Here is a 13,422-nt window from a genome sequence, read left to right on the forward strand (position 1 = left end):
TAACGCGTAAAGCGGTAAAACGCTAAAAAGCGTATTTTTAGTCCTACATCACGTTTCAACCACTCTAATGAAAGGTATTGATGCCAGGAATACGAATATGTTATTATTCTTTAAAAAAAATTATGCATATAGTGGTAAAGCGGTAAAAAAACTATTTTTTGTTAAATTTTACTTTTAACCCTGCTTATAAATGCGGTAATTATCTATATTTGGAATATATTGTTAATTTTTGTAATTATTTACTCTAATAATACCATAAAACCGGTATTTCCAGTTTAAAACCGGTATTTCTAGTTTAAAACCGGTATTTCCAGTTTAAAACCGGTAATCAAAACAAGTTTATATTTATACCCCACACTTCTTTCGTTATTGTTCATTCTTGTGTCGTACAGTCACCTAGCTTCAGTCAACAACCATGCAGTGTAACTCTTGTTTAAAAGTTTTATCCAACAAAAGCAGTGTAAGTAGGCATAAACGGGAAAGTTGTCCGGAACGATTCAATAAAGGGAAAAAGGTGAAACTTAATGATGACCCAGATGTTGTTACATCAGCTAATAATTACAATTCAACCATTGTAGAAGCAACTCCCTTTAGATCTATTGTTCATCCAGTTACCACTACATCCAATGTTATCGAATGTCAAGATTGTTATAAAAAAATTTCTGGGAGAGGGCTAACAGGACATTTACGTAGTAATTCGCACAAAAGTGTTATTAGTAATGATAGTGGGGTTGAGAAACTATCAAGTGCGTTTAAAAATCGTATCGGTAGTTACCGCCTTTCTAGCAACAAACATCATACTGATTACTTAGAATTTTTTAGTGAAATTGAAGGTAACGTTTTGAAGCTCCTACATAACTATTTACATAAATTTAAAGTGTTAAAAGTTAATTTCGAACTTTACTCTATGTACACAATACCTGAAAAAGATACTTATGATTTAAAATCATTTAATACAAAAAATCAGATTATTACTATTTCTACTAATTTGAAACAAGCATATCAAGATTTTATTAGGGAGATATTACCCAAGGTTTCGGAAATACAAGAAAAGGAATCTGGATGGAGTCTTTTACAAATCCAATCATTAGAAGTTAACATTAATAAGTACAACCCTCTACGATCTTCTTCATATATCAGGTTACCACGACAAATCGAGATGAAGAAAGCAATTATTAATATAATGAATAAAGATGAAGCATGTTTTGGTTGGGCGGTAAACGCATCAATTTTTGATCCAACAGGTAAATCCAATCTTACTACTTCTTATCCGCATTATACTAGTCTCTTAAAGTTCCATAATATAGAATTCCCTATGAAACTCTCAGATATACCAAAATTTGAATTACTTAATAATATTTCGATTAACGTTTTTGGGATTAGTGAATGTTTTAAAAATAATATCACACAATTGGAAATCGTTGGGCCGTTATACCATACAAAATCTAAAAAAGCTACACATGTTAACCTATTACTTATTTTTGATGAGTACGGGAATAGTCATTATTGTTACATTAAAAATTTATCGCGGTTAATATCAAAACAAAAATCACGCCATAATGGTCAGACTTTTCTATGCAATGGTTGCTTACAATTTTTCTCATCCTTAGAACGTCTTCGCAAACATGAAGACAACGATTGCAACTTTGTATATACTAAGCTTCCAACTACCAACATGATTCTCAATAAATATGGACATTTACAAAAAGAAAATATCTTACAATTTTCCAACTTTCAGAAACAAATGCAAGTTCCGTTTGTTATATATGCTGATTTTGAAAGTATACTGCAACCGATACAATATGCAACACCTTCTGATAATTCCTCGTTTACTGTCAAAACCTATCAGCATACACCATATTCATTCGGTTTTTATGTTAAATGTTATTTTGATGACAGTTTATCAGAACTTATCATTTATCGCGGTGACAACGTGGTTGAGAAGTTTATTCAAAAACTAGAAGAAAAAGTTTACACTATTTATCATAAATATCTTAAATATATTAAACCTATGAAAAAACTCACGCCAGAAGAGGAATTACAATTTTTTACTAGTAAATGTTGCCACATTTGTGATAAACCGTTCGATATTAACGAAATTAAAGTTAGAGATCATTCACATCTAACAGGGTTGTTTTCTGGCGCAGCGCATAACGCTTGTAATTTAAATTACAAATTACCTAAGTTCATACCTGTTTTCATGCATAATTTAACCAATTACGATTCACATCTGTTTATAACAAAATTAGCTCAAAATAACGAAAAAATTGATGTTATTGCACAGACTAAAGAAAAATATATATCATTCACCAAACTACTTTTAGTTGATCGTGGTGATTTAGAGCAAAATATATATTTAAAATTAAGGTTTGTGGATTCTTTCAGATTTCTACCTCATTCACTGGATAATTTAAGTAAAACCCTAAATAATAATCAATGTCTAGAGTTACAAAAATATTGTCAATCAAATGAAGAGTTCGGGTTGTTACGACAAAAGGGTGTTTTCCCTTATTCATACCTGGATAACTTTTCAAAACTTGGTGAGGTATCTTTACCCACACAAGAAGAATTTTTCGATATTTTAAAAGGTGAAGGCATTTCCGATGAAAAGTACTTACGAGCTAAGCGAGTTTGGGAAGTTTTTAATTGTAACACCTTAGGAGAGTACTCAGATGTTTATTTAAAATCAGATATTTTATTATTAGCTGATGTGTTCGAAAACTTTCGACATAATTGTTTATTTAACTATAAACTAGATCCTGCTCAATATTTAACAGCTCCATCACTTAGCTGGGATGCTATGTTGCGTAAAACTAATGTTCAGCTTGAATTATTGACGGATATAGACATGCTCCATTTTTTTAAAAAGGGTATACGTGGAGGTATAAGTCAGTGTAGCACTAGATTTGCTGCTGCAAATAATCAGTATTGTGAGAATTATGATTGTTCTAAACCTACTTCATATATTCTTTATTTAGATGCTACAAACCTTTATGGTTACGCTATGAGTCAATTCCTTCCGCATGGTGATTTTCGATGGTTAGATGATGTAGAAATCACTCATTTTGATTGTTTATCAGTCGATGATGAATCTCCAAAGGGGTATGTCTTAGAAGTTGATTTAGCTTATCCTGAAACATTACATGATTTCCATAACGACTTACCGTTTTGTCCTGAAAATCTGATTCCCCCTAATAGTAAAGATCCCAAGCTTGTATTAACGTTGTTACCGAAAAATAAATATATTATCCATTATAGAAATTTGAAACAGTGTACTGAACAAGGTTTAAAGATAACTAAAATTCATCGAATTCTAGAATTTTCTCAATCACCGTGGTTAAAACCTTATATCGAATTAAACACAAATTTACGTAATTCTTCAAATAATGAATTTGATAAAAGTACATATAAAAATTACACAAACTCCATTTACGGGAAAACTATGGAAAACGTTGATAAGAGGGTTGATATTAAACTTTTATCCCACTGGGAAAACTTGCCTGGAAGCGTCGGTGCTGAAGGGTTTATTAGTATGCCGAATTTTCACTCTGTTTCAATATTTTCTGATAATTTGGTTGCAATTCAAATGAATATCCTAAAAATAATTTACGACAAACCGGTATATGTCGGTTTTTCAATTTTAGAAATATCCAAAATTCGTATGTATGATTTTTTTTACAATTACATTAAAGCTAAATATGTAGATAATGCCTCACTTTTGTATACCGACACTGATTCATTAATTTTACACATTCAAACAGAAAACGTTTACCGCGATATCAAAGAAAACCTTCATTTATTTGATACATCCAATTACCCCGCCGATAATATCTTTAATATACCAAAAACACCATCAGTGGTTGGTAAATTAAAGGATGAGTTTAAAGGTAAACCAATTACAAATTTTTGTGGTACTGGTGCCAAAGCTTATTGTGTGACATTAAGTAACAATGATAACCTTAAAAAAGCTAAGGGGATTTCCAAAAACGTTATAAATAAATCTTTAACATTTACGGATTATAAACAAGTAGTTGATAATACTAATGCGAAAATTTATCGTAAAATGTATACATTTAAGTCACATTTACATGAAATGTATACTGAATTAAAAAATAAGGTTGCTTTAACTTCCCACGATGATAAGAGATATGTTATACCCGGAACTATTAATACATTAGCGTGGGGTCATTACAAAATAGATACGTTTATACCTAACCAACAACAAAAAAATCTCGATTATTTAATCCAGCAAGCTAAACTACTTCTACCAGAAGCAGAAAATGATGGTAGGGATGAATTTTATGTAGATAGTTTTGAAATGGATTTTTTATCGTAGTGGGAGAGTTTGTTGGTGGGGCGGTTGTTTAATAACACGTTGTAGAGCTAATTCCTACAGTTCTTCTTCAGCTTTACTACTAGTATTTACAATGTGGATGTGTTACGTTACCGAAATTGAAGTTACGGATTTAAAAAGTGGTGTTCAAAACTTACACCAACTTTTTTCAAATCTGGAGTTTGATGCTTCTCATGAAGCCATTTATGGTGCAGTGCGTCCATCATCTTATTCTCCAGAATTTTATACAGAATTAGCTAAAAAATATGAAAAAGGTGCTGAAATCTGTGACTTGTATCTTAAAAACCAAATATGTTTATATGGATTTGTATCGTTACTAAAAGATGTAAAGTTGGATGGTTATTTAATTCGAATAAAAGACTATCTTCCATCTGTTTTATACGAAAAAAAAGAAAATAACGAAGATGATACTTCCAGTAATGAAGTTATTGATAAAGACATTGATGGTGTGGTTGAAGATGGTTCAAGTAAATCACAAACTTAATAATCTTATATTTAGACTTTATTGTATTAACGGTATAATGTATTTAATAAAAGCATTTCTGTACTAATAATAATTGTTTTATTTGCGTTTTTAGCATTAATTAATATGGTGTGAGTGTAAAATGTATCTTGTTTCCACCACATATTTTATATAATGAATTTATCCAAATAAAGCTACCGTGTTTGGAACACTATTGTACTTCACTATTCTGTTTCACTATTTACCTACTTCTTGTTTTTTTCCATATTTTACCTTATAAAAATAAAGTTGTCTATCCTTTAATAAATAAATAAAGTTATTTTTATCCTTCGTGTGTAACGTTCATTCACCCCTTGACCGATCGTTGATCCCTTGACCGGTCTTTGACCTCTTGACCGGTCTTTGACCCCTTGACCGGTCGTTGACCCCCTGACCGTTTATTGACCCCTTGACCGTTCATTGACCCCTTGACCGGTCGTTGACCTCTTGACCGGTTATTGACCCCTTGACCGGCTATTGACCCCTTGACCGGTCGTTGACCCTTTGACCTTGACCGGTCGTTGACCTCGTCAGTGGTGGGGGGTGTGAGGTATGGTGGGGGGTATACAAAATGGTGGGGGTCAATGGTGGGGGGTATACGGACGGTGCGGCTAGAACTCTCACCCCTTACCTTACCATTGGAGGGGGGTATAATAATGGTGGGGGAGTCGGTGGTGGGGGGTATACGAACGGTGCGGCTAGAACTCTCATTTGCCCTCTACTCATCCCAGTTTTTATAATGTTCGATCATGTTGACTACAATTTCTTTGTAATTTGGAGAATTGCTGTTCCAAGGAAATCATCCATGACTTCTACAAAAGAACTGCATGCTTGATTTATTCTGGGTCATTGTATTCTGGAACCATCTGTCAGATTTTAAGGTTCGAATTCGAGGGCATAAAAAATGCCTTCTTTAAGTTTAGCTTCAGAAAGTGCAGAAAATTTGTGGCACAGGTATTTAAATCAGTCACCGACTGTTCCACTCTTACAAAAAAGGTGGATACTTTGTGAATCCAGACTGCTGATCCAAAAGCATGGATATTATTTTAGGTCTCTACAGAATTGCCAACAATATTCGCTATACTTTATTTTATTTAGCAACAGCTCAAGATTCTCATACGTTTTTTTGAGATGCACGGAGTGAGCAACGGACACCAAGGCATAAGTATTACCATTGAGCAACAAGATAAAATCTTAGAAGAATCAATAAATAACCGCGATCATGTGGAATCGTAATTGTCATCTCCCAGTTTCATGTCTACATCAGGAATATTATTACAATACACCAGTGAACCCTCTTGAGAGAAATATTCCGCAAACTCTTTTTCACGATGCCTATTTCACGAAAATGTGGTTCGTGATCCTACGATTTGTGCAGCATCCTTAAATGGGCTAAGTCTCTCACTAAGTCATTTAGTTCAGCATAGATAAACTATTGAGGTTGGTTTATATCAAGATTAAATTCATCTTCATCGGTTTTTTCGTTTGAACTTTCATTTGATGATTGCTGTTGGATGGTGGTAAAAAAAGATAGAGGAATAGGGATTCCTGGTTCATGAGGTAAAGGTCGTTTAGCAGACGGTAAGTCAGGATACTGAATTGTACCTATGTTTAATTTTCGAATGAAAACCGTTCACATACAACAGCAAAAGTTACAGTCGTCTTCTTAATTTTTTGGTACCCTCCATACCATAAGTAGGATTAGGTTTTGTAGATGCTTTGCTATCGTTAAATCACCACGTATGTAACAAAATATATCAGGACTCTTTTTACACTTTCTTGATGACAATAAAATGTACTACTATCTTCTTCTTCTTCTTCTTCCTACCTTATAAATAGGCTTAATGACTGTTTTACTTCGGTTTTTAGCCTCAATTGACGTTGTCTGGCCATCTTTTCCTCGGTCGTCCCAATGATCTTCTTCCATTTGGCGATTTGCCTCTTGCTATTCGTACTATTCTATTTTCTGTCATTCTTTCGATGTGTTGATTCCATTCCACTTTTCTTCTTTTGGTCCACTCGTTTATTTCCTCTATACCACATCTCGCTCGTGGATCGAGTAGCTTGGTGGGTGATGTTACCGGTCCCAAGCCCGGATAAAGGAGGAGGGTTGTAGGGTTAGGTTAGCAGCCTGCCATATATAAAAATAAAAAAGCTCAATGTACCAGTGACGATGTGCTACTATAACACTCAGAAAACAAAATACAGCTTGATGGTACAAACTCATGTCGGCATGTGTTATTGTTTCTAGATAAATGAGTTGAAATTTTAACATTTATTGTTTTAAGGGCACCAATGGCTTCTAATAACCTTAGCTATGATAGGAAAATTGACCATCACTGCCAGTTATGGTGCAGTGTACATTTTATCTACTGAACAATTTCCAACAGTAATCAGAAACGCGGGACTTGGTGCAGGTTCAACTTTTGCCCGATTTGGATCGATATTAGCTCCTTACATAAATGCATTGGTAAGTAATGTACGATTTCAAAGACTTATTGATTATGTATGCATAACGGCACAATAAACTTTGACGATAATAATATAACTCTTTTATACTAGCTGTAGCTAACATAAAATCTTATAATCCTAAAGTGCATGAGCCCAAACAATCAGAATGCCCACTCTGCTTGTCAAGATAAGTACGCGCATCTAGTTCGCGCAAACGGAATCAGCCATGTTTTAAACGGAACCAGTGCTGTTCAGTGAAATTTTATCTGGTGTGCATAGAAAAATTAACCCGGTTTAATTGATTTACGGCAACCATAGACATGATATGCAATATTTTATGTCGTAATTTTAGTTGAAGAATAGATTAAATTATTTCAAATTTACTAAATTATTAATCTCTAAAAATTTAAAATATGGTTCTGTCGTAGCTTGTCACAAATTTCTCAACCCGAGTCTATGTTTCCGTTTAAAATATGGCGATCGCTTGCTGACACAATTCAAAGGCGGCATCTGAGAGTGGTCATTCCTTAGACAAGGAAAGAGAGAGGACAGATAACGTTCATTTAATAAGCCTTCGAAAAGTGAAGCCAGTTTCGATATGACCTTTATGTTTTGTGACTGTACGTTGCCCATTACTACCTCTGGCAGGGTTACCAGGTCTACTGATTTTTCAGTAGATCTAGTGATTTTAACTTCAATTTACTAATTTACTGAAACACTGTATCGATCTACTAAACAATATGTAATGATAAAATCATATTCAAAAAGTGATCACTATGTCAGTGTTCAATTATAAATTAAAAACAAATCTATTTATTGATGTATATCCATTATTCTCAATTTACTGAAGAAATAAAATATGACCTGCAACTTTTTTGATGCCGGTTAGTGCCAATTTAGGCTTCAGTCAATTCCATACGATTACCCCGTCCGCCCGTCGCCTCTCTTTCTTTGTATAAGCGGCATTCTGATTGTTATTTATGCTGTGTCTAGGGTGGTTAGGTTTCGTGAGGTTTTGGAGTTTAAAGTTTATAGTAGTAAGTAATAAACTAACATTAGTGCTAATTGTACAACATAAACCATTATTATTTTAGTCTCATGTATGGTTGCCTTTACCACTGCTAGTATTTGGAACCTGTGCATTTATAGGGGGTCTAATGTCATTGGTGTTACCAGAAACTTTAAATAAAAAGTTACCCGAAACCATGGAGGAAGGAGAAGAATTTGGAAAGTAAGTAACAATCAATTCTTAGTCTTCCGATTAGTTAAGTATTTGCACGCTTATTTAAATAGACTTATGTCTACTACCGTTTCCGCCCATTCTGCATTAGTCGCTTCCACATAGTTTTTATGCGTATGTGTGAGTGCTTATATGGGTGAAGTAGCCATGGATTACTATCTATAGACGTAACTAACTTTTTTGTTTGGATAATTAAAAATCCATTGGAAGTGCCAAATCGAGTTTGTGCAAATTACTGAAAATAGAAGCCCATTGACTGGTAATCATTAATTTTATATATCTATGTTGAGTTAAATTGATTGACCGCTGGTTAATCGTGGTGGTAAATAATTGGTCGATAGGGCGAAGAAATAACTTGTTAGACGAAATCTCTTCATCCATTCTTTATTGTGCTCTTATGGTAGCATATGGAAATATACTGCTTATATAAAATTGTAACGGCTTTGCCTAGGGCTTAAAGGGTTGTCATCTTAGCAAATTAAACTTATGTCTAAGAAAGTACATTTATATAGAATAAAATATTGTTAAACAAATTTAAACAACGATAACATCAGAATGTTTTCGAATTAATAAATTCGCTTGCTGCATGTTTGCGTTGCATTGTTTTTGCCAAGCTCGCTGCAAACCAGACATCCATCTTCGTCTGCATCGTCACTGTTATCACATGGTATATCGATATCCGATTCCGAAGAACTAGAATCAAACACATTTCTCTTGTAATGAGGTTTCTTAATTTGTACTTGTTTTCCAGTCTTATTTGTATTTTGTCCTTTCTGAGATTTTTGGTTATTTAATTTAGTTTTTCCTTTTTCTTGAATTTTCTTTACCTTTTCCTGTTTTTTCTGTTCCTTTTCTTCTAACTCTTGTTTAAAAGGCGTAGATATCAGGATTTTGGCATGCTGTTTTTTTTTCTGGTTATACTCTTTCTTACAGCGGAATTTGTCATAGACGTAAGTTCTTTAAATGATGTGAAACTAGTAGAAGGTCCCGGAATAGGATCCATTGCTGTTGTTTCAACCTGATTTTTATTTATAGGTGGCAAAGTTTGAGATGGGTTTGTATTGTAAATTTCGGCTGGCATGGCTTCATTGTTTTCTTGAAATTCAACAAGCGATTGGTTTTGTAATGTTGTAGCAGCTAAGAAATCTTGATCTGTAAATACTTTTGGGTTAAGTGGAAAAATGCCAGCGCATTTAAAGCCAGATTCTCATTTTCTTATGGTCGCTACTGTAGAATATGCTTTACTAAACAGACGAGCAACATCATATGGCGTGATATTTCGTATAAAATGTGTTTTAATAAATAAATTACATTCATTTCGATATCCAGCTTTAAGAGGACCATAAAAAACAATATGCAAAGGTTGGATCTTGTGAGATGAATGAGGCGGAATTGAAAGCATAGAAATATTATTTTCTTTTCAATATTCATAAACTTTTATTGATATGTTGCTGGAATGGTTACCTGTAATTAGAAGAACTGGTGAGGTTTCACTGGGTTTTGAGTATTTGTGGAAGTGTTGAAACCATTCATAAAATAAACCTTCATCAATCCAACCATTATTTGAACATTTATATAATGCCTCCGGAGGTCCATCTTTTTCTAAAAGAGGTGTCAGTCGCTTTCGCGGAAAAATAAACATGGGTGGAATGTATCCCCCAGCGCCATCCATGGCACACATAACTCTGATGTTTCTACCCCTCTCTCCACTGGTTGCAAAGCCCACCCTTTTCTGGTCTTTAATAGCTAAAATTTTTCCAGGATCCTGAACTGTACTAATTCCCGTCTCATCGGCATTGTATTTTTGTGTTGGACCAAATTGATATTTTGCCATTAAACTTTCTAATAGCTTAAAAAACAGGTCCACTTCTTCTTTATTAAAAGCTGTTAATCTGTTTAGACTCGTGCCTTCTGCTTTGCGTATGGATACTGTTGAATTTCTGCGAAGAAAACTTCGTAATCACTCGACACCAGCTAATCCTAAGCAGACGTTAAAATTATGTTTAATACTATTTCTTTCAGTAAACTCAAATGCTAATTTTCTCAATTATTATGCTGTTACGCCAAAAAAAAATGGAAGCTAAATATTTTATTTGTGTGGCTATTTCAGCTTCTTGTTCGGCAGAAAATACTGATTTTCTACTTAATGATGCACCTTGAAGATTTTTATTTTTTATTCTTTCTTGCGATGTCGAAAAAGGGATAGCGTATGCTTTTGCTGCTTTTCGCATAGTCATTTCACCATTTCTATAAGCTAAAATAGCCTTTTCTAAATCCTGTTGACTCCATTTTGCTTTACAAGTCGTTCTTTTCGATTCCTTGACATCTGAAATATAAAAATTCCCTAAGGATTAATAGTACAAACTGTAAATTAATATAAGTCAGCATGGGGGTAATACCGGTCAACTGGCATTGCCTCCTGTTGACATTTTTTTTCTTAGAATTTTTTACTCGTAAACATGTATTAAATTATTGATTTTTAAAAAAGGAATAGGTAGCTAACATCATTATAATCAATTGTAATCAATTTTAGGATCTACCAAGTGAATAAAAATGAATTAAGACCTTATATTACTCACCATAAAAATAAGATCGAAAACACTGAAAACAGGTTAATAATATTTCTATGACAATGGTATGCGCCATGATACTATAACTGTGCTATGATTAACAAGATAAGATATTGCGCATAAGTCGTGACGTAATTGGAGAGTTGCACGTTCGTAATGTCAGTTTTTTGTATGTATCAATAAATAATCTTTAATAAATAGTTTGGAGATATCCTTTTGTGTACGATTATTGTAATTATTAAACCTTTATTTAATATTATTATTTTGCTAATTGAATAATTTCATCACAGAATGCATAAAAATCCCATTTAACTATAACAAGAATTCAAATTCTACTCTCCAATGACGGCATGCGCGAACACGACCGATTTTGTGCTACGGGAAGATCCTATCTTGTTAGTCATAGTATCATGGTATGCGCCAACTCAACGCTCGTCGGCAATCTGAATACAGAGTAGTGTAGAGACACGTTGACAGTTATAGGAGGTTGCCAGATTGAATAGATTTCGCACAATCGGGATGGCCGCTATTACCCACTGACCGGTATTTGCACAGTTTACACTACTCACGATAAATAAACATAATGTTAATTCTAATTGACTCTAGTGGATCACCATCTAGTTGGATAAATTTGTCGTAGCGCTCGAACGCCTTGTTATATTTTTTTCTTAATTGTTTTCCGTAATTGCTGTAGATGCCTGTACATGCCTTTCTATCTCTTAACCGAATTATCTTAACCTCTGTCACAGCTCTGACATAACGAAACATATATAAATTGATTTGTTGATTAATTGGAACATTGTGAATAACATTCCACAGCTGTTGGTTAAAATCGTAACGTTTTAACCACTACTTACTAACTGGAGGTACTCCAAATCCAGTTATGCTATTAAAAAATCTATAAAAAAAAGTATTGTAGTGTATCCTGAAAGTGGAAATAAAGTCTATATTTAGTATGTACATTTATAAGATACCGTAAATGTATATACATTTATGGTATATTTAACTCTATTCACTTTCTGTGAAAGTATTCTCACCAATCAAGACAACACATAACCATTAAGTCGATCAATATACTAAATCAGTCGATCAAATCTTAATAAAATAATTACTTTTTCAGGAAGAAGAAGAAGAAGAAAATTGCTGGGGAACCTGTGAATGAGAAGTTTTATAGCATAGACCTAGATGAAGTCTCTCCAAAACCGAATATTTCAGAAAATGGAGCGGATGAAAAATTAATTAAAAATGGAGTCTCCTAATTATAAGCATAGCTTTTGTATATTTTATATGCCGTACATTTCATATTTATTGTTTGACCAATTTTTGGTATATAAATTGTGATATTGTAAGTTCAATGAACTCTTAACGATTAAAACCAAAAAATCATTGCCATGTGCCAAAATTTTTATTTATCACAAGCTCGGACTATCACATTTTTGTATTGTTTTGAATAAAGTTTTTTTCTGTAATGAACTTTTATTATATCTATTATAAAAATGAGAAGCTTTGAGAATACTGATAAAAATCAAATAACTAAAAATACAAAATAAGAAGCACTAACAACCAAAAGTAATCATATGTGTGTGTGTGAGTGTGTGTGTCTGTGTGTGTGTGTGTGTTTGGTGAGTTGGCTTGAAACTAGTCCTTTAGCCACAGAATTGTAATGTAAGATATTAGTTTTTAAATAATTCAAAAGTAATCATAAGTAGAAATGAAGCAATAATATAAGTTAGGCAAATAAAATATGAATTTTTAATTGTGTAGGGCGTCTTGGGTTTGGCGGAGAGAATTCTAAGGAGTTTGAAATACGATAAGGCCTTGGGCAAGACTGAACACTATCGAGTATTCTATTTAATACAGGTCATTATAGGAAATGATTTAAAAATCCAGGTGTATTCTCTTTAAGATGACATAACTCCTTATATTATAGGCCTTTTTGTCACGAGACCAGCGCAAACTCAGCCGCCATGTTGAAACGGCGGCAATTTAATAGTTTCGTTCTGTTTTGATCAATAATGGTTTTGAACGAAGTATTATCTTCACAATTGAATCAATCATTAGAAAAAATCGTTGATGGGGCTTCACGGTTAAAGCCTCGAATTGTATGCAATTAAAAAGGTGGCTCAAATATCATGGACTCATCAAAAATAAAAAAGAAGTGATCTGATTGAGATGCATCATTACTTGTTTAATATATACAAATATCTATAATTTTTTATTCTAATTAATGATGTCAACTGATTTTCATTACTTGCCTAAGAGTCTAGGGGCCCTACCGTGGCCTTTTTAATTCTGATGGATATAC

General features: G+C 33.4%; 1 protein-coding gene across 3 annotated transcripts in view; it reads left to right on the forward strand.

Annotated features, from left to right (window-relative positions):
- LOC140435073 (organic cation transporter protein-like) overlaps positions 1-12,586 on the forward strand; it is a 129,950-nt gene extending 117,364 nt beyond the window's left edge. For all 3 annotated transcript variants that reach the window (XM_072523767.1, XM_072523770.1, XM_072523768.1), the window contains exons 8-10: positions 7,145-7,326; positions 8,402-8,538; positions 12,238-12,586. In XM_072523767.1, coding sequence (XP_072379868.1) covers positions 7,145-7,326; positions 8,402-8,538; positions 12,238-12,376 — 458 coding nt within the window. In that variant the 3' untranslated portion in view covers positions 12,377-12,586. The remainder of the gene's footprint in view (positions 1-7,144; positions 7,327-8,401; positions 8,539-12,237) is intronic.
- Positions 12,587-13,422: the final 836 nt, after the last annotated feature.

Source organism: Diabrotica undecimpunctata, chromosome 2 (genome assembly GCF_040954645.1).
Source record: "Diabrotica undecimpunctata isolate CICGRU chromosome 2, icDiaUnde3, whole genome shotgun sequence".
Classification (NCBI taxonomy): domain Eukaryota; kingdom Metazoa; phylum Arthropoda; class Insecta; order Coleoptera; family Chrysomelidae; genus Diabrotica; species Diabrotica undecimpunctata.